General features: G+C 37.1%; 2 protein-coding genes across 2 annotated transcripts in view; both read left to right on the top strand.

Moving 5' to 3' along the window:
* LOC137407301 (ankyrin repeat, PH and SEC7 domain containing protein secG-like) overlaps positions 1-22,727 on the top strand; it is a 260,223-nt gene that overhangs the window by 174,903 nt on the left and 62,593 nt on the right. The window lies entirely within an intron of this gene.
* The window catches only part of LOC137406157 (galactose-3-O-sulfotransferase 3-like), a 53,826-nt gene continuing 45,956 nt past the window's right edge, over positions 14,858-22,727 (top strand). The window contains exons 1-2 of the mRNA XM_068092687.1: positions 14,858-14,917; positions 16,732-16,807. Of these exons, the coding sequence (XP_067948788.1) occupies positions 14,858-14,917; positions 16,732-16,807 (136 nt within the window). The remainder of the gene's footprint in view (positions 14,918-16,731; positions 16,808-22,727) is intronic.

Raw genomic sequence — 22,727 nt, 5'->3', positions numbered from 1 at the left:
TTGTGCACGCCTTTCTTGTGAAATGCGCGCGACTTAATGGTTCTACTCTTTGTTGCACGGCCTTATCAGTATTTCAGTGGCCGGTCTTAATTTTGATTAAAAAAACTTGTCAAGTTTTTATCGCGATTTTAGGCCAAATTAAACTGTCTATTTATGTATAATCCAATCAGATTGGTTAGTTTTAGGATATTGCAGAAACTTTTCGAAGATTTGGTAACATATTTAAATATGTTTACACGTGTTCTGTATCATTATTAATTATTATACTTGAACGACTCTACACAAAAATTGTTAAAATTTCTGATTGGATTATTGTACAAGGGTTTGGTAACGGCCGTGGACGGATAATTTTTCGGGAGTTGTGTGCGCATATGCATTTATCATTAAGCTCTCAAACATTCGCTTCGCTCGTGTTTGGTCGTGGGATAATTGACAAGGTTCAATGATTGAGAAAAATTAAATGTATTGTATTCATTGAAATTTTTATTATTTTGTCATAGGACAAACAAGACAAAACAGGACACTAAACATCAAAACCAGTTATTTTTTTCATTTTGTTATTTCATCAAAACTTTTATTATTATTATCAGTTATTATTATGTTACAAGTACAGCTATAGCCTGTGGTCTGTTACAGTTACATCAGGTAGAAACAGCATTCCAAGCTGCTGTGACTAAAGATGAACACTTGAAGCTAAAGAACAACTTGATCAAAGTGATAGAGTTTACTAATGGTATGAGGTCTTGTAATAATTTGAACCAATTGTATGAGGTTTTACAGTAAAGTTAACTAATAGCGAAGAGTGGTTCATAGCTGTAACTACTATTAGGAGGTCTTACAATATTTCCAAGACTTTGTAATGAGGTAGCCGACCTTCAGGAGAGTTTTCATTCAGAAGTATTTTTACACTGTGGTCACACTATACACTCTATACTCTAGCTGCAGTTGTCTTGCCTTTTCCTATCTGTTAATTGTCTTTCCTATGATAGGGTTTAGTTTTCTATAAATTAGCAGTTGAGGGAGAAAGTGTGGGAGAGAGAGAGAGTTTGGGAGAGAGAGAGATGAAGAGAGAGAGAGAGAGAGAGAGAGAGAGAGAGAGAGTGTGTGGGAGAGAGAGATGAAGATAGAGGGGTTGAGAGAGTGTGCAGGAGAGACGAAGGGAGTGAGGGATGGAGAGGGAGAGAGAAACAGGGGACATAGAGTGGAAATGAGAGGAAAAGAAAGAGGGAGAGTTAATGAGTAGGAGGGAAAGCGAGAGATTAAGTGGGAGAGAGGGAACGGGAAGGAGATAGACAGAGAGAGAGGGAGCCGAAGAGAGAGAGCGGGGGAGAGAGTGAGCGAAAAAGTGGGAGAGAGCCAGAAGAGAGTATAAAGTGGGGGACTCCAGGACAGACCCTGGATTTGGTCCGGACAGACGAGATCTCCCAAAAGTTTCTAAGAAAAAAATCTCAGGAATTTCTGAAAAATTAAAGTAAAAAATGCTTGCCTCAATGCTTAAAGGAGCTGTACAAATACAGCAAGCGCAACTAGCACTTAGGTGCTACAGTTGTGTGTCTTGCTCTTTACTATACAAATCCTTTAAACCTCGATCAATTGATAAAAGTACATTTGTGACAGTTGCTTAGCAACCACATTCCAATCTATAGTAAACATTTCCCTTACAACGGTTTAAAAAAATCAATTGATAAAAGTACATTAGTGTCAGTTACCTAGCAACCACATTCCAATCTATTGATCTAGGCTTAAAGGATTCGTATAGTAAAGAGAAAGATTTTTTGTGCACTAAATATGGCACAAAACAACGATAAAATTGTTGGATTCACCAAGACCGGTATTCCAATGACAGTCACAGGAGTCTATAGACCACCTAAAGACGGAACTGTGAGATGGTTGAAGTCACAAGCTAAAGCTCTGGGCTTAACTGGAGTTAGTAGGTATAGCAAAGAACAGCTGCAGAAATTGGTAGAGAAGCCTGAATTGACAGATCTACCCGTTAGCAAACTTAGAGATATTGCGAAGCAGTGGACAAGATGAGAAGAACTAATATCAGCGATCCGCAGTAAGTTGAATAAGTTTAAAACCAAGCAATTGCTTGATATTTATTCAGAAGGTAAAAGTTTGAAGCGAGCTAAATTGTTAAAAACCGTTCGTGGCGTGTTAGACACCATTCTCAGTGAGAATTTAGCTAATCTTCCCAATGCTTTAGGGTTCCACAAAATGAAGAAAAAGGATTTACTGAACAAGATTGCTGGTGTAGCTATGGAAAAGGAACAATCCGTAAAAGGGTGATTTAAGACTTTTTACATACTGGGGGCTACCTAACCACAATGATGATGATGGTAAAAGGTTTGTTGGATCATTCTTAAGGTACTCAAAAAATGCTGTAGCAAATATTGTTCGTCAACCAGAATTCAAAACAGGTGTTAAAATGCAACTAATTCTTAATATAGAGTTTGACAAAATTAACGAAAAGACGAGAGAAACGCAAGTAATAACACCATATTTCCAATCAAAAAACCACATCATTCTAGAGTTTACAGACTTGGCTGATGTCTAAAAAAGCATGGGTGAAGAAATTCAAGTTCAGATAGGGAAGTATAACAAGTGCGGATACCGTCTAGATTTAAAATCGATCATTGTATTAGACATTTTGGTGGAAAAATACGAGCCATTGGGTGGTGGCTCTTGGATCCCATTACCATCCAAGTTAGCCAACAAGAATGCTATCGTTAATTCAAAGAATGAAGAATGCTTCAAATACGCGGTGACCATAGGACTAGACCCAGCAGATGTTCATCCGGAACAAATTACTCAAACGGTGAAAGACAACTCCAAAAAGCTATGTTGGAATGGTGTCAACTTTTCAGCTAAAAAGGAAGACGTGATTGCGATTGAAAAAGAAAACAATGTATCAGTCAATGTTTTTGCTTGGGATAATGAGAAAAGAATTGTATATCCTTAATATTACAGCCAGAAAGAAGAATTAAAACGAGTCTTTGCACAAGAAAAATATCTAAAGTTACTGCGAGAACAAGTGAAAGACTTGAATGAAAAACTGAAAACAGAAAAGTGGCAAGTGGAAGATTTGAAAAAAGATGTAGAACATTATGTAAAACAGAAGGATGATTTAGACACAGGAGTAGACATTAATCTGGATATTGAGGAAAGCTTAGAATTAAATCAGCAAATTATAGAGCAGCATATAGAAGATGCAGAAAATCGCATGGATAAAAGGCGTGAAGAACTAGACAAAAATGAACCTGTTGATGGTGATGATGAGTCTGATGTTGAAAGCGAACCAGACGATCTGTCTGATGTTGAAAGCGAATCAGATGATGTGTTGTGGTACAATTCGTATTGCATTGAGGATTTATATGATTTAAGTAGTTTGCTAGATGATATAGCAAAAGCGAAGCAAGATCTAAAAAATAAAGAAAATTTCAAAGCAAAGCTTGAGAAATAGTTGCAGAAAAGGAAGAACTAATACCAAAAGTAGAGAATAAGTTAAAAGACTGCAAGAAAAAGGAAGAAACCCTGAGAGTGGCGAACTTAATTTTTATATCTAATGATGGAAAACAGCACTATTGTTGGATAAAAAGCATGAGTAGACTGCTTAGCATGCAAAAAAGCAAGCACAAAGAAGCCACGCACATTTGTTACAATTGCATGAACCTACAACAGACTAAGGAAGCTCTAATAAATCATCAAAGATGGTGCTTAGAAAATTATCAGGTTGCGCTCAGGTTTCCTAAAATAACTGAGAAAATTAAATTTAAAAATTATAAGCATTCTATGAGGGCTCCTTTTATGATTTACGTGGATTTTGAGAGCTACTTGAAGCGTGTACATTCTTGTGAGCCATCACCAGATGAAAGTTATGCAAATACTCAACAACATCATAAACCAATGGGCTTTAGCTTTAAGATTGTAAGCGTGGTAGGTAAGCATGATATGATTACGTATATCGCTAAGAATGAAGATGAAGTTGACAACATAGGACTGGTGTTTGTGAGAGAGGTGGAAAAAGAAGTCAGGAAAATATACCACAAGCATAAATTTAAAAAGCTGATGATATTTGGAGAGTTTGAAAAGCAATTGTACAAGGCTGCCACGCATTGTCACATTTGTGAAGGAGAGCTTAAAAATGAGAAAAATGAGCGAAAGAAATATCACAAGTGTGATAAAAGTTTTGTCCACGATAGAGTTGTCAGAGATCATTGTCATCTCACCGGTAATTGTCGAGGCTCATAACAAATGCAATCTAGATTATCAGATACCCGAATTTTACCCGATATTTTTTCACAATATTTCTGGCTATGACGCTCACCATTTCATCAAAAGTTTGGGAGCTGATGAAGGTGAAATTAGTTGGATTCCCACCAATGAAGAAAAATACATATCTTTTTCTAAAAAGATATTAGTTGATGAGTATCTAACTAAGGATGATAAGCGTAAACTACAACAAGAACTGCTTGATGTGTTTAAAGACTTTATAAACTCTAGATTACCAAATTGGAATGAGAAAGCGAAAAGATATATAGAAGGAGTGGTGAAAAATCTGCATCATCTGTTGGATAACAATTAACATTACATGTTTTGGTTGACGTTAAATGGAATTATAAAAAGTGGTAAATCAATTGCGAGACAAAAGGAAATAGTAAAAAAACTCCTGCAAGACTTGTCGGATAAAGATGAAGGTTATAAATTTTAGTCAAATGTAATTGAAGTCATGTCTGGTGACAGAGAGCTTGAGGAGTTAGAAGAATTTTGGACCGATTTAGAAGAACATTTTGAAGCTAGCATACTGAAATTTAAAGAAGAAAAGAATGTTCAAGTTTATCGTCAACTGCGATTTTTGAATAGCCTTAAATTCATGAGCTCCTCGTTAGACAAATTGGCTGCTAACCTCTAACCAGAAGACCGTAAACAGCTCAAGGGTAAACTTTCCGGAAAAAAGCTAAACCTAGTTTCTAGAAAAGGAGTATTTCCATACGAATGGTCTGATAGCTTGTTTAAGCTAGATGATACGCAAAACGACTGCAAAAAGAAGAGTTCTGGTCGGAGCTCAATCTAAAAGAAATATCTGATGAGGATTATTAGTACGCAAATAAGGTATGGAAGGAATTTGACATGAAGACATTTAAGGAGTACCTTAAATTGTACTTGGAAACCGACGTAATACATCTGGCTGATGTCTTTGAACGCTTTCGAGACGTTTGTATGAAATAATACGGTTTAGACACTGTTTGTATTATACAGCTCCAGGGTTGTCTTGGAATGCAATGTTAAAAACCACAAAGTTAGAACTCGATCCGATAACTGATCCAGACGTGTTGTTGTTTTTTGAGCAATGCGTTAGAGGCGGTGTAAGCATGATCACTACTCTTTACGCTTAAGCGAACAACAAGTATATGAAAAATCATGACAAGAGCAAACCCGACAGTTTTATTGTGTATTTAGATGCCAACAATTTATACGGCTGGGCTATGAGTCAACTATTGCCAGTAGGTGATTTTAAGTGGATGACTGAAAAGGAGCTCTTGAACTGGGAAAACATGCCGTGCGTGTTGGAAGTTGACATGGAGAATCCTAAAGAACTTCATGATTTACACAACGACTACCCGTTGTGTCCTGAGAAAAGGATAATAAAAGGAGTGAAAAACTTGTTCCAAATCTCGAAAATAAAGAATGGTACGTTGTACACTATTCAGTGCTCAAGCAATCCTTGGATCACGGTCTGAAACTAAATAAGGTTTATATGTGTATTACTTTTAGAAAGAGTGATGATTTAGCTAAATATATTGATAAAAACACTAAACTCAGAACGGCGGCTAAAAACGAGTTTGAGAAGGACTTTTTTGAGCTCATGAACAATTCCGTGTTCGGCAAGACCATGGAAAATATTCGAAAGCGTCAAAATATTAAGCCAGTATCTACCGAAAATCAAGCGAGGTGGTTTATTGCTCAGCCTAACTACCAAAGCCGTACAATATTTAATGAAAACTTAACCGTGGTTCACATGAAAACGACGAATCTGAATTTTGACAAGCCCGTTTATCTGGGAGCAGCGATTTTAGATATTAGTATGACCTTGATGTACGACTTTCATTACAATTACATAAAACCCAAGTACGGGGACAGAGCCAAGCTGCTGTTTACAGACACAGACAGTCTGATGTACTCATTACAGACAAAAGACTTTTATGAAGATATTAAGGCGGATGTACAGGAAAGATTTGACACTAGCTGATACCCTGAAGACCATTCATCAGACATTGAGACTGGGGTGAACAAGAAAGTAATTGGGATGTTTAAGGATGAAGCGGGGGGTAAACAAATCACAGACTTTACGGGGCTCAGAGCCAAGTTGTACTCGTATGTATTAGAAGGATGTAACGATAGAAATTGTGTGATAGATGGCACGACTCATGTTTGTGAAAAGAAACGATGCAAGGGTGTTAAAAGAGCTGTTGTTGAAAATCGTAACACCTTTGACAATTATCTGAGTTGCATGAGGACTAAAAAAGAAGCTTATTGTACCATGACGGTGTTCCGTAGTAGCAAGCATAATATACACACGGAGAAAGTTAACAAAGTAGCACTATCAGCTGATGACGACAAGCGAGTGATCATGGATGACGGAATACATACACTGGCTTATGGACAAAAGGATTTGGTAGAATAAATGGAAAAACTTGAACTTAGATTGCGAACATTATATCGTGACAAGAATGATGAACAATTGAAATGTTTGGTAAGTTGTTATGAACTTTTTGAGTTAGTGCATCCTCCAACATATGATAAACCTAGCGACGCATCACAGAGTTATTGTTTAAAAGGAAAGCCAATGGTTCAACGAGAAAAAGCATCATTATTAACAGAACTCAAAATTAAAGCGGAAGAACAGGGAATTAAAGGATTTTCAAGAATGAAGAAAAAGGAACTGCAACAGCTGTTGAATAAATGATATCAATAGAAAATATAGTATTACCGAATGAAAGCCTATCCAATTTCCAGTTGATGGATGCTGTGAAAGCTTTAAAAATTTACCATTTTGGAGGTGTTTTTATGCAAGATGCATTACCAAAAAAGTCTCGTTCTAAAGAATGTCAAATATTAAATTTAGATGGATTTGATGGTGATGGAACGCACTGGGTAGCTTGGTATAAAAATAGTAAACAAAAGTTTTACTTTGACAGCTTTGGGTTGAACCCTCCGGATGAAATTGTATCCTATTTAAAGAGTCCTATACGTTGGAACACAGAACGAGTACAGCCTAGTGACCAGGTAGTTTGCGGGCACTTGCGTTTGTACGTTTTAAAGCAGCTTTTCAAAGGTAGACAATCACAAGAGGGGGTGAATGATCTGTTTTAATAAATGACAGAAAACGGGGTATACAAATTTGGTGGAGAATCAAGTCGGCGTAAGAGCGGTCTTAATATCTCTAATGTTGAAGCTAAGTTAGACAACTATTTACGTCGTGATGGAGCTTCATCAGCAACTGGTACATTAGGTATGGGAATTAACAGAGTGTCTAGGGTTTTTGATCTAGATGATGCCCAGGATGCAGCAACTAAAGCTTATGTTGATGACAAAGAGATCACACTTGAAGAATCTAAAGGAAAAGATTATATTTTAGCCAGTGGGAAGATAAAAAAGTGGTTGAAACTGCTGCCAAACTAGCAGACATAGCAACTAAGGCTTATTTTGATGACAAAGAGATTACACTTGAAGAATCTAAAGGAAAAGATTATATTTTAGCCAGTGGGAAGATAAAAAAGTGGTTGAAACTGCTGCCAAACTAGCAGACATAGCAACTAAGGCTTATGTTGATGACAAAGAGATTACACTTGAAGAATCTAAAAGAGAAGATTATATTTTAGCCAGTGGGGAAGACAAAAAAAGTGGTTGAAACTGCTGCCAAACTAGCAGACATAGCAACTAGGGCTTATGTTAATACGGTCTGTGCATGTCTTTGTGAATCTAAAGGAATAGATTATATTTTAGCCAGTGGGGAAAACTACGAAGTGGTTGAAACTGATGTCAAACTATCAGACATAGCAACTAAGGCTGATGTTGAAGCTAAGTTAGACAACTACTTACGTCATGATGGAGCTTCATCAGCAACTGGTACATTAGACATGGGTAATAACAGAGTATCCAGAGTCGTTGACCCTGCTGATGATCAAGATGTAGCAACCAAATAATATGTCGATGACAAAGAGATACGGTTGACAGAGTCTCGTGACAAAGACTATATTTTGGTCAGTGGGATGACAAAAACGTGGTTGAGACCACAGCTAGGTTGACAGATGTGGCTACAGTTGTTGAAACAATGATTGATCAAAAGGCTGACAAGATCACCAATTTGAGAGGAGCAGGACATTTTGTCTTAACTGGTGCTGATAGAGAACTTGTTGAATCCGCAGTCGCACAGGAAAAATACCACCAAAAACACACGTTGCTGGCTAATCAGATCCGAGCTTTAGAAAATATAGAGCTATACGATTACAGTGCTATAATATGGGGGTGAAATCACGGTGAGGCAAACTTTTTCAGTCCCATAGAATTACGCGCCGATCATAACCTGACAATCACACAAATTACTATAGGCATAAACTGGAAGCGTAATGCTTCTAATGTAACTAAAAGTTACAATAAATCGATACTGCTTGTAGTAAAAAATAGTCCTGGAAACTACACTCTCAGCCCCCCTGCTAACACATATTTTGATGTAAATGTAAACAAAAGGATAACGGCTGGATCACATTACTCTGTGAACCTTATTAGCTCCGGTGGATTTGGGTATTCATTTGGTCAAAAGCACAACTGTTATGGGGTGTGGTGTAAAATCTGGTATAAGTACCACTAAGTTTTATAAGCATACGCTTACCAAACTAATTCAAAAAACTATTACAGAATAGCACCGAGTATTGGAATGTTTTTAAATGGGCTGTTTGGTCCTAACAGCAACCCACTACCAACCGGCGAAACTGCACTTCCTTTTCTTAAATACACACCATCACCAGCAGATGACAAAGCGCGTGGAGGGCCAGTTGCTTTCCGTAGGTACAGACCTTCTCCATCTGTCTCCATGGTACATAGGTATCCACCTTTTTCTAGAAACAATCCGGATCCAGACTTACCAATCGCCTTTTGCACACCAGCGCTTGCTGCTCTAGAGAGGGCCCCTAACCCAAGAGATCCCAAAATTCCAGGTAAAAATCGGGTAACGAGCCCCACCAAAGTGCTAAGAATTCCACCTTCAATCTTTTTGTTAGCTTTGAGCTGAGCAGGACTCATCGAGATTGTAACACCTTTTTTATTGGCTGCAGCCTTTTGCATGGTATTTATTTGTGTTTTAGTCAAGGTGATGACAGCGTCTCCATCTACCAAGTCCTGATAGCTAAACCTAATTGTTATGCAATCGTCACCGTCAGCAATGGCATTGCGGATCTTATCCTTTTGCGCTTGCGAAATGGTTATCTTAGTTTGTATGTATGGCATTTATTATATAGTTAAATTTCTCGCAGGTGGTATTAAATGGTTACACGCTCTCAGCATAGGTTAAGCGTTTCACCATCCTGGTCAGTAATGGTGGTTGTGAGGCTCTGGATGCTTCTGACGTGTATGGGTAGGTACACGAGGTTGTAAGGTTTTTCAACTATTTTATGGCCTGGGTCTACGTTGGGGTAGAAGGAATAGATGACTGGCAGCTGACTACCATTTACGTAACTATCGCTGATAATGTCAGCATTTATGAGCAAACTGTTGACCTTTAGAATGTCTACTACATTTTGTGACTCGGTGTAGGAAGCTTGATAGTTTCCAGCTGTGAACCCCAGTGCTTTATGTAAACCACCTTGCTCTGGAAAAATTACTCGGTACCCGTGCTTTATTTTTAAAATAGTTTTGAGTGTCACAGAATTGGCTTGTACAGTGATACCGTCTTTGTCATCACCTAAACGTTCAAGTTCTCTTTTAATAGCTGAGTTGATCTGCTCAATGTCATAAGATCCTGTCGAAAGACTAAATTTTCGTTGAGGCACCCCAGTTTGAGATGTCCACCATATTTGGTGCCGGGTCTCATCAATGTTTGGAAATGAATAATACGTTTCAACGTTGTCAAGTGCCATTTCATATCATTTTTTTGGATCAAGGTTTATGGGTGGGTTAAATGTCGTGGTAAATCGTGTTTTGTTATCACTCACAAAACGACATGGATGTCTTTGGAGCGGTGTTAGCACTGATTTCTTTCAGTAGATCTTCCATTTATTCTATAACAAAAAAGTTATCAAACCGTTTCTGTACTTGCCATTGGACTTGTTACTGGATAGGTCAATGGTAACAAACACGTGAGGTATTTTCCAAGCTTTAGAGCATAACCTCTTAAAATCATCTTTAGACATGTTCCCACCCATATGGTCATTGTAGATGTGGTTTATGTTTTTAGCATCTTATGGAATTAGACAAAAAAGGTTGGCATTCTCTCTGATGGTTTGCCAAGGAAGCTTAAAGTAGTTCTGAGAGAGGTAAAAGCAGTCAACGTTGCTGTTTCTTCCTCGTGTGTAGTACTTTTCACATTGGTTCTGCGATTCTAGCATCAAGTCATCAAACACCATTAGACTGTCTGCTTCTAGGTCTATGTCTTTAGGGTCGGGAACATCATCAGCTGACTCATAAAACTGGCAGGTAATAGGATAGTTTTTTTGTTCTTTAGCCATTGCCTCCATCACTTCTAAAGGCTCGCACCCAAACTTTATGATTTCATCACGATTTTGATACACACTAACAATGTCTTTTTTAGACAATCCAAGCTCATGAGTCCGTTGTAAAATCTTATATTCGGATTGAAAAAGGCTTTTGCCATATACAATGTACATACAACTGGTTGTACTCTAACCATCTCGGTCTAGCCAGCAGATTTGTAAGCAATGTGGTTTTTCCGCATCCTGATTTGCCGACTATCACACCCCTTATACTCTTATGTAGAAGCGAGTTGGTGTGTCGATTTATAGTTGATCTCCAAGATAGATCGTATACTTCCATTTACTATATAATAAATGTATTGCTTAAAGTGTAAACGTTCTACTAATACGCTTCAACAAGAGGAGCGTGTAACTAAAAACAGTCGCGCAATGCGATTTGGTAATTGTACCGTTTGTGGATCTAAAAAGACCCAGTTTATAAAACGAGGTAAGGGTGTATTTAATGATGCTAATAACAACCTTCCGTTTGAGATACATATTTCGGGTCACAACTTTCTCGGACCTGGTACTAAGTTAAACAAGCGGCTAAATCCTGATGGTACACCAAAGTCTTGGAGTCAGCCGGTAGATAGAGATGACGCTATTGCATACGAGCATGACCTTTGTTATGCAAAACACCATGACACTAAAACTCGCAATGAGATTTGTGACAAGGAAATGCTCCAGGCGTTAGATGCCATTGTAGACCCTACTTTATCCAAGCGCTTTCATCGAAGTTCAGCTTGCACCGCCATTAGCGCTAAAAAAAGATTTGGCTGAGGACTTAAAAAAAAAGATAAAATAAAATGGACTGATGAGTTAGCAGAACAATTACACAAGCCCGTTAGACATAACTTTGAAAGGCGTAGAGTTTATGTGGAACGTATTGATGACACGTGGGCAGTTGATCAGGTCGATATGAGTAGTTCATCCAAGTACAATGGTGGTGTTAAATTTTTATTGGCTGTGATTGACGTTTTTTCCAAGTACGGGTAGTTGATTCCGTTAAAAGACAAGACTGGTGACGGGGTGGCGCAAGAGTTAAAAAAGATATTGAAGTCAAGAAAACCTAAAAAGTTGTGGGTGGACAAGGGCTTAGAATTTTACAATCGATGGATGAAAGTATAATTCTGTTGTATTCCGCCGAAAATGAAGGAAAGTCTGTGGTGGTAGAAAGATGGAATAGGACGATGAAAGAGAGAATGTACAAATATTTTTCCGCTAATAACACGAGAAGATATATCGACATTTTACTCAAGCTAGTCAAAAGCTATAACAACACCATTCATTCAACTACAGGTATGACACCCGTTGAAGCCAGTAAGCAACAAAACCAAGATTTTGTCAGGATGAGGCTTTATCCGTTGTTGAAGCCTGCAAAAAAGCCAAAGCTAAAAGTGGGAGACACTGTTCGAATTACGAGGAAGAAAAGAACTTTTGAAAAAGGTTATACACCTAGATGGACGAAAGAGTTATTCAAAATAATGAGTATTCAGTACACAAACCCAGTTACTTTTAAAATTGCGGGGTTAGAGGGTGAAAACGTCAAGGGATCATTCTATGAGCCTGAACTACAAAAATCAACTCAAGATACTTTCCGTATCGAGTGAGTAATTTGTAAGCGTGGTAACGAGTCGTTAGTAAAATGGTTAGGATATCTTGAAAGCTTTAATTCATGGGTTGATACGGAGTCAATCATAAACCTAAAAATGTAAAACATGATTGCGTTCGTGTTTTCGGGTTATAATAAACATGAGCTTTTTAAAAATAAAAGACCCAAAGAAAAGGGACGCGATTGTTCGTGAATATCTAAAAACAAAATGTGACATCCAGGAAGCTAGTGAGTCTGAGCGATTAGGAGAAATTTCTACTCAAAGAATCTGGGAAGATGTTTTTAAACCCGTTGTAGACTCGCAACGGGTGGTTTCTGACAATCTTACAAATGTTGTTGATGCTGTCCGTGAAATACCTCGTTCGCCTCAAGTACCACAACTAATGTATGAAGACTTTGTACCAAGAGATACAACACGACATCAGCTGTATGGATCAATGCCATAGTCTAGCTTTATGTGAGCTCTAGGATCTGACAAAGATCATGACACCGTTTTTGGAATTAGAATGGAAAAAGATGAACCATACGTAGGACGATTACCGGTTGAGATTGACCACAATGATATAATAATTGAAGGAGACCGGTATAAGGGCACACCTGGTCTGTGAGAGCTGATACAGAGTAAAGATCTGCAAGACGATAATTACACAGCAAAAGACTTTATAGAGCATGCTAAAATCCTTTGGGCTACTGATGCTATGAAACAAGACAATGACCCCAGCGCTAGACATCCAAAGTCGAACAGAGGAGCTAAGTGGGCTAAAATTGTCAAACCAATCTGGGAAAACAAATCTTTTCAAGGTAGTGGTACAGTTTTTCTACCTCAAGACCCTACCGCTTTAATTGATAGGTTAGAACTGCTGCGAGCGAGCAGACAGGCTGGTAACACAGGTGTAATCAATGAGATGGTTAGCATCTTAGACGAACTCTTAAGACGTAAATTCATTAAAAAGAGCGAGTACAAAAAGCTATCTCTTGCCTTATAATAAAAATATGATTATAATACGAAACTGTGGATGGCCTTTCAGACGAGGCATGGGAATGCATAAACATCCTCCTAGAGGCGTGGGGCTTTTTAGCAACATAGCCCAACTAATGGGTCAAGCTATCAGCTGCAAACACTATATCAAAGGTAAGACAAAGAAGCACACGACCGGAGTCTAAAGCAAAATTAGAAAACATGATTGCCAGCTCAATTACTAAAGTCACACCTAATCCTTCATTAAACAATCTCATTTCTGGCTCCGGTAAAAGAAAAGATATAATCGCTATCAAAAAACTTGCCCGTAGACTTAATGGAAGTGGATTAAAGATTGTATAAAAATGTATATAATAAATGGAGAATATATTAAACATCACAGCGCCTGTTGAGAGAGGCGAGCTTATTGAAGAATACGAATACCACGAGTACGAACCAATTACAGGAACTAACCTAGACAACCCTGGTGAAATCCGTATTAATATCGAAACTCAAGATATTTTTACGCATCTGAATGAGAGCTATATTCTTGCAGAAGGACATCTCACAAAGAATGATGGAACCGTCTACGCAAATGCTGATGCGGTTGCATTAATCAACAATTGTCTAATGCATATATTTAGAGATGCTAGGTATGCTCTGTCTGGTCTAGAGATTGAGTCTGTGCTCTACCTCGGTCAATTAACAACTATGCTAGGTCTTTTAAAATACCCCGATGACTTTATCAAGCCTCAGGGTCTCAACCAACTGTGGTTCAAAGACACGGATACAACGGCTGTCCTTGCTAACAATACTGGATTCGCAGCGTGGCAAAAATATATACTACAATATCCAAATCCCAAGGGTACATTTAGCTTTAAAATTCCTCTAAAACATATTTTTGGGTTCGGTGAAGATTATGACAAGGTAGTCTATAGCTTTAAGCACACCCTTACGCTAACTAGAGACTCAAATGATAATGCAATATTTAGACATACTGCTGCAGATGATGGTCAAGTTACGCTAAGCAAAATATCTTGGTTTATGCCTCATGTAATGCCAGCGGATGCTCCAAAGTTTCAACTCTATAAAACCATTGAAAGCAAGGCTCAGCTCGATGTAGGCTTCCGCATGAGACAATGTGACACCATTGCAGTTCCTCAAACCACTAATTTCACATGGATGTTAGGGGTCAAGTCATCCTCTGAAAAGCCTCGGTATATAATTGTTAGTTTCTAGACCCATAAGAGCGGTGACCAAGAAACCCATCCCTCATTGTTTGACAACTTAAGTGTTACAAATATGCATGCCATGCTAAACTCAACAAAATATCCCTTAATCGACTCAAACAATTCGTTTGAAAAGTATCAGTTTAGTTGTGTGTACAGTGATGCTGCAGCTTTCCGATCTAAATTCTATGATTTGGATGAGCTTGTAGGCAACTCCAACATTACACCTGCTGATTATGCTACATTACATACGCTGTTTGTGCTTGACGTTAGCAAACAAAGTGAATGACTTAAAAACAGTGTCACTGACATGCTTACTAAAGCCCGATTTGGAGCTAATGCTCCAGCTGACACACAGGCTTACGCTGTGGTAATATCCGATCGTCTAATAAAATTCATATCGAAATGGAAATAAGATGTCTGTAGTCTACTAAATTTGTAATATTTTTTATACGCTACTGAGTATAAAAATTATAGTTCTGTAACACGATTTTTCATCAGTCGCGACATCTTTCTCTCCATTATTTCAACTTTTTCTTCATTTGTGTGAAGACGTTTTTTGAGTTTTAAAATCCCAAAGCCTACCAACATCAGCAGCTGAATAGCGCTCATCGCTGTGTTCATGTATTGAGTATCACTAGTGCTGGTTAACAGACTGTCAATGCTTTCCATCGGCAAGAACCCGCTTGTATTTGCCATTTATTTCACACGAAAAATGAACAGGTTTATGTCAATTAGTTCTCCTAAGTATTTGAGGCTGAGAAAGGTGGTTTGTAAAAATTGCAGCAATATCTGTAGTGAGGCAAAACCATCTTTAAACTCTTTTTGGTCTCGTTGCGTTTTTGTAATGAAACATCATTGTAGCTGATCCATTACCGTTTCCTCGCACCGCCGCAATTTTAAATTGACCCCTCGGAAAGTTTACGGGTTGCCTTGCGCTATCTAAAATTGTAGCATTTTTGGTATACATATCATAAGAGTAATATCTAGGAATAGGAGTTGTAATATCGCGAGGTAAATCACCTCTTACCGGACCTAAATATTCAGACGTTACGCTTTTTGCCGCCGTTAAGGATGAATTAGCTGAGACACCCTCGGTCACATCTGTTACAACTGAGGGGGTTTTCACGGTTGCTAAAAAGTCAACTGCGTTGTTAGTAGTGTAATATATTGACAACCCTGTACCAACAGCTATAAAAGCGGCTGCAAGTAATCCTATAGCGATACACACGGTTTTTTTTATATTTGACATTTATTAAACATTTAGAGCTACTACAAGCTCAGCGCGGGTCATCTTATGATAATCGTTTATTCCTTGATCTTCAGCCATCCACCTTAGTTCCTCCATTTGAATGGAAGGTAGAAAGATGCATTGCTTATAAAATCTAGGTTTTCTATAGGCGGTAGGAGTTATCAGCTTAAAATATTTGTCAATCATTTATTAGGTATTTTGTATGTTACATAACATACAAAATAGATATAAACGATAAAATTGTTGGGTAGTCACTGTACAGGCTGTCATAAAAGACACACAACTGTAGGACCTAAGCGCTAGTTGTGCTTGCCGTATTTGTACAGCTCCTTTATTATACTAAAAAACTGTTGCAAGGGAAATGTTTACTATAGATTGGAAAGTGGTTGCTAGGCAACTGTCACTAATGTACTTTTATCAATTGATCGATACTAAAAGGATTTGTATAGTAAAGAGAAAGACACACAACTGTAGGACCTAAGTGCTAGTTGCGCTTGCTGTATTTGTACAGCTCCTTTATTATACTATACAAATCCTTTAAGCATTGAGGCAAGCATTTTTGACTTTAACTTTTCAGAAATTCCTAAGATTTTTTTTGGAAATTTTTGGGAGATCTTGTCTGTCCGGACCAAATCCAGGATCTGTCCTGGAGTCTCCCACTTTATACTCTCTGCCAGAAAGAGGCGGAGAAGAGGAGGTGAAAAAGAGAGAGTTGAATAAATAATAGTCAAAACAATAATCAAAGAATAAAGATAGGGTTATGACAAAAAGTGAACATACAGACAGACAATAGCCAATACTTTGATACATTAGGTGAAAATGAACTGTATATATTGCCAGTGAGCTAAATATCGGGCGAAGGTGCTTAGCCAAATACTCTGATGATGACATCTGGTACTATAGTTGACACTCATGGTGACATCTTTCTACAGATTCTCTATAGCAGCCCTGAAAAAACGACACGGTCGGTAAAGAGGCATGATGTCATTCCTTCAGATAACCAGTCAGGTGAGTAGTGAAGTGTTTCTAAAAGTATTTAAGTAAACAAGGGAAAATATAATGGTCACCTAATGACTGTCTCACTAACAACGACTCAGGATTATGAGACTAAATATACTTCTAATGTATCGGAAGACATGGAGCATATACATACAAAGTTTGGCTGAAATCAGTCAAACTACATAATCATAATCTGCGTGCTTTCGAGTGTGGAGAACAAGGAAACGCATGATGTCTGTGCAGACCATCGGAGACACACTCAATGACAAAGTTGAGTTTGTTAATATAATTCTAGATACTATATTAATATAGATATTAATTTTTTTTACTAAGATAAGAGCCGTGTTCGTCTCCTTGTAACTACGATTGCAGGTTGTGAAAAAACATTGCAGCTTATGGGATTTGAACCCTTCACATGTGGCTCAACAGCTCATCCCGTTTTCAAATGACTTAAACTGCCTTCTAAAAGTTTGGATTAAATGTGCACGCACTTGTTCTCTGCACTTTATTGGAACACTTGACAGTCTCTCACAGCACCCTGGAGTACCCGGGCGCTAGGGTAAGTAATATGATGAAATTCATGTTTAAAATGGGAAATCTACAATTTAACAAGTGAAAACACAAGCCTTTACATCCTCCTTTGTTAGACACTAGTAGCAGTTTCTCTCAAACACTTCCTTGCTTAGCAGTTATTTTCAGTGTTTTAATCATCAACTGCTGGAGTTGCTAAATTAACACTCAATTACCCACAATCACTTCAGAGTTGTGTTCTCTTAAATAAGTAGCTAGTCTTAGGACTTATAGAGTACTGAGTTGATTAATAGAGCTGACTAACACTTACCAGCTAGCCCTAAGGATAAAGAGCCCAGTCATTTTGTTACTTTCATTATAGTTTTAGTTGTGTTGATAAAAACCCTTTTATATCTTATAGTACAGTGTATAGGTTACACACTCAGTACGTGATGCATGTTATTCTGATCTTAACGGGAGTGAAATACAGTCAAACATGGATAACCCAAACTTCACACAACTGAACAAAAGTGTACATGTTATCAGAATGTTCAATTTATCTGAGCACTGTCACAAGTTTATGTATTTATTAGTAGATTAGTGTACTAACTATATACTAGAAATTCCACTGTCATACAGCCCACGACCAAAGTGCTATTGGAAAAAAGAAAGGTTACTGGTGGTTGAGAAAGGCAATATTAGCAGTCAAATAGGATAACTGCAATGGTAGCTGTAACGTACTGGGTGTGGGTGTTATTATATACAACAAACAGCAATAATGAAACGAAAAGGTTATATGTTTATATCTCTTCCCTGCAATAGGAGAAATGCAATATTGACCAATATTAGAAGTAAAATGCACTGATATTATTAGAATAACCAATATTATTAATATAGTAATAATATAAAACCAATGAACTATTTTTTTACATTTCAAAATGTCATAGCTAACAATATCAAGAAGGATATCCAAACTTATAATTAAATATCGTAATAATTTCATAAAAATCGTTAAAAAAATATCATCGTCATTTCATTTACTTACATTGCATTGGACATCAGTTAGAATACCAAAGTACTCAACTGTGTCTAAAAAGTCAGTTACTTTGAAATCGGCAAAAATGAAACGATTTCTGTACTCCTACGTTAATTACAGAAACAAGTCGACAATGCTATAGACTGGTGAACTGTGCACGATACTTTTTCATGAAATACCCAGGACTTAATCGTGCTATTCTCTGTCGCTCGGCGTTTTAATTTCCAGTCTTAACTTTGATAAAAGTGTGGCTTAGCAGGTTTTAATAATCCAAAAAGTTCAAATAAATCTGGCTATTTGTGTATAATCCGATCAGATGGGTAAGTTTTAAGATAATGACGATGGTTTACAAAGACTTGATAACATATTTGAATAGGTTTGTATGTGTTTTGTATCGTTATTATACTTTAACGACTCTAGAAAACGATGGTTAAGTTTGTTAATGAAATTTTGATACAAGGGTTTGTCTCATTGTTGATGAATAATTTTCGGGATTTGTGTGCCCATGTGCATTTATCATAAATCTACCAACCAATCACTTCGCTCTTGTTTGGTTTTGGGTTAAATCAAATGCATAGATGGCTTGTTGCAAATTAAAAGGCTTCTACCGTGAAATTTAAAAAACTTCATCATAAAGTATAGACTTTTCTATCACTTGAGATTGGTTTGTAGTTTTAGGAGATGTGATTGTCAGGACGTTTTCAGATTAAAATTGGCAAAACTTCATCGCTGGTAAAATGCTCAGAATAAAAGATTTTTTTTTTCGAGGGTTTTAACCAAGGTCAATTTTGCCGATTTTTCTTTAAGTTTATTCGAAGGTTACAGACAAGCTGTTTGTGCAGACAAGCTGTTCATATTTGCCATGCTACTGTTTTTATCTAAAGGTAAACTGTTCAAACATATAGGTATGTTGTTAATATGTATAGACATGCTGTTCATATGTATAGACATGCTGTTCATATGTATTGATATGCTGTTAATATGTATAGACATGTTGTTCATATGTATGGACATGCTGTTCATATGTATAGACATGTTTTTCATATGTATAGACATGTTGTTCATATGTACAGGCATGCTGTTCATATGTATAGACATGTTGTTCATATATATATGTATAGCCAAGTTGTTCAAAAGTATAGACAGGCTGTTCATAAGTATAAATATGCTGTTAATATGTATTGACATGCTTTCCATATGTATAGACACACTGTTCATAGGTATAGACATACTGTTCATATGTACAGACATGCTGTTCATATGTATACACATGCTGTTTATATGTATAGGTATAGTGCTATTATGTATAGATATGCTGTTCAAATGTATAGACATGCTGTTCATATGTATATACATGCTATCTATAAGTACATATATGTTGTTAAGTGTATAATTTTGCTGTTCATATGCATACTTGTTCTGTTCATATGTATACTTTTGCTGTTCATATGTACAGTTTTTCCATTCATATGTACAGTCTAGATGTACATATGTACAGATATTCTGTATCTAAAAATTTCTTGCTCATTTGTACAGATGTACTGGTCATATACATAGATGTGAGGTTCACATGTATAGATATACTGTTCGTATGACATTTGTCCAGTTTGGCACTTTTAGCCAGCTTGTTCAAAAAACTTTCTTAAACTCATCGGAAAAAATATAGCGAGTGATGCCGTTCTCTAAAGCTGCCTCTCATATTCTAGGGCACCTTGTGGTCGCTTCGACCACCCTCTCAATGCTTGTGTCTACTATTTCTCGTATGTTGGACACTCGTATGCTGAGATATGACAGTATTTATAATAGTCAACATAATAATCTACTTACTACTAACTACTCTCTTAGAATCTATAATCAATCACCAACTGTTAATTTTCAAAAGATGATTTTCAACCAACTCCTTTAATTTAGCCTGTGTACCATGAGCCTAGAGAAGACAAGTATACTCAATACCAGATAGTAAAGTACTTCAGGTTGCAGGTTGGAGGCTAGTAGCACTGGTACTAATTGTGTTGTGCTAGTACCTCCTCCTCTGCAATGTGGATAGTAAATATAGGCTATTTTGTTAGCTCATATTGATTGGTATTTAGTGTATAGGATGTTTGTATACTAAGGCTAGGAAATGAGTGGATGTATGTTACCTAATTCATATCTTAATAAAGTTCAATATTTCCTGTGTGCTTAAAGGCATTGCTACATGCCAGAAAAAATGTGTCTTTTCTGTAGCCAACATTTGGAGATGCATTTAGAGTGGAATAAACTTGGAACCCTTTGGAATAATGTCAATTGACCAATTGAGGTCAATTGCAACATGCCAAATGACTTAATTAGCCAGTAGCCAATAGAGATAGATACCGCACCGTGACAGGCGCTGTAACTGGCTTGAGAAGGTTGGATTGTGTCTGACACCTTGAGAAGTCGCCAGACACAATCACCAAGATTAAATGCTAGCATTTTTGAGCTTCAAAATGATGGTTTTGATCGTAGAATAAGGAGGACGAACTTAAATGATTCGCAGTAGTGGTCACACAACTCCCAATTGTTTTAGCTGACGAGCTCACACGCTACAACAAAAATGTCCGAGATTTCTATATAAGCCTGTTGCGCTTTTAGCTACAGCGGGGCGCATGTTTTACATCGCAGCTGACACTATTTATTCAGCTGAGATGTAAAACACAGTTAATTTACAATGACTATTTACAGCTGACAGTATTAAAATGCATTCAAAGTAAAATGTAAATCTTCCCCTTTCAATTCACAATGACTATTTACCGTTAACAAAAAGTTTAATACAACCATTGTTGAGTTTTTCGATGACTAACTCGTCTGAGAACAGAGAGTTCACCATTTTGGAAAATAACTCTGAATTTAAAAGAAAAACTTCCCACAAATTTTGGCACTTTGAAATATTTATAAAATGTTTGTAGTTTATCATTTTAAAATAAACACGTTTTAAAATGTTTTTAAAACACACACGTTGAAAACAGAGCTGCGTAGGGATGCTGTAACAATGTCATCGATGAAGACGATAAAACTTCAACCTCCGGTCGCAAAGATTTGTGCAATAATACGAATATCGATGTTTACACCATACGCAGTACTTCGTTGCTGATACAATGTTTTTAAAAACACCCCTCCTTGAAAAGGAGGTTTGAATCGCTTCGAAGAATTAAATATGCCACTTTTAAAACTATTCATGTGATACAAATGTAAAAAATTCGTCAAAAATTGATGGTATGTAACACTAGGGATTGAGAAGGCCTCCAATGTTTCTATAGAAAAATTTATTGTCACATAATCATGAAGACGCACTGCAGGTTTTCTATAGTCAAACTCCTTTGCTCCCTTACATAGCTGATTCTGTGTGTTGTTGAATTCCTTGCATGTTCATAAAAACTTATCAATGTTGTCTCGTAAATTATTCTTTTGAATTTCTGAGAGCTATGATGGTGTAGTGATTTCCTATGTTTATTTTTTATAGGTACATAAAAGTACATGTATTTGTAAAAATTTCTCACCTCTGCTCTACATCTGGCAGTACCCACCTTGATTTCCACTATTACTTCTATGGATCATACATACGATAGACTTGAGGCAAGTCTAGATCTATGTATTGGTAATCTTATCCATCCATCCATAGCCACAGGTGAAGGTTGTAAAAAGATTACATCATACAAGATTTGAACTCCTGATATTCAGCTTGGTAGACTGACTCTCTAATACTTGGACTAATCTACTACCTATTGGAATATCAGAAGAATTACACAGATAGTTATTGTTTGTGCTCTATCATCACACCTGATGTTTTCTCACAGCTCACTAGACCAGCTGCCTGGGTACCAGTTTGATATAATTGTGGCAGACTTTCTTGTTCAGCCTCCACTGTTTGAGTTTTTTTTCACAACCTTTGTAAAGGATAACATAGGATAACATTTGAGTTATTTGTGAAAGCTTCGTAAAGGAGCGCGTGGAACCATCTACCCTACCAATTGTTGTTACGTACATAAATACAGTCATTACTAATCACCAATTGATACCTGAATCATGGTGTATCTTGATTGGTGGAAACCAAATTGGGCACTGATGAATTTTCTGTAAGCTGTTTGGTTAGCACTGACCCTAAATAAACTTTGGTTTGAATATTTTTCAAATATATTGTAATTCTGAATTGTTGTTTGAACCAAATTTGCTTTCTGAATATGTTTTGGAATTGTTTTTTTTTTCACGGTTGAGATGGTAGTACAAATCCAACTATACAGTGATCAGGACATTTAGCGACAATAAATCTCGACGTCTATTTAATGTAGCTGGTCAAACACCGAGTTCCATCCGACAAAAATTTTCATGATATTAAACAATGGACAGCTGATGAAAGAATCAATA

Source organism: Watersipora subatra, chromosome 10, assembly GCF_963576615.1.
Source record: "Watersipora subatra chromosome 10, tzWatSuba1.1, whole genome shotgun sequence".
Classification (NCBI taxonomy): Eukaryota; Metazoa; Bryozoa; class Gymnolaemata; order Cheilostomatida; family Watersiporidae; genus Watersipora; species Watersipora subatra.
The sequence above is the reverse complement of the archived record's forward strand: the minus strand, read 5'-3'. Positions and strand labels throughout refer to the sequence as shown.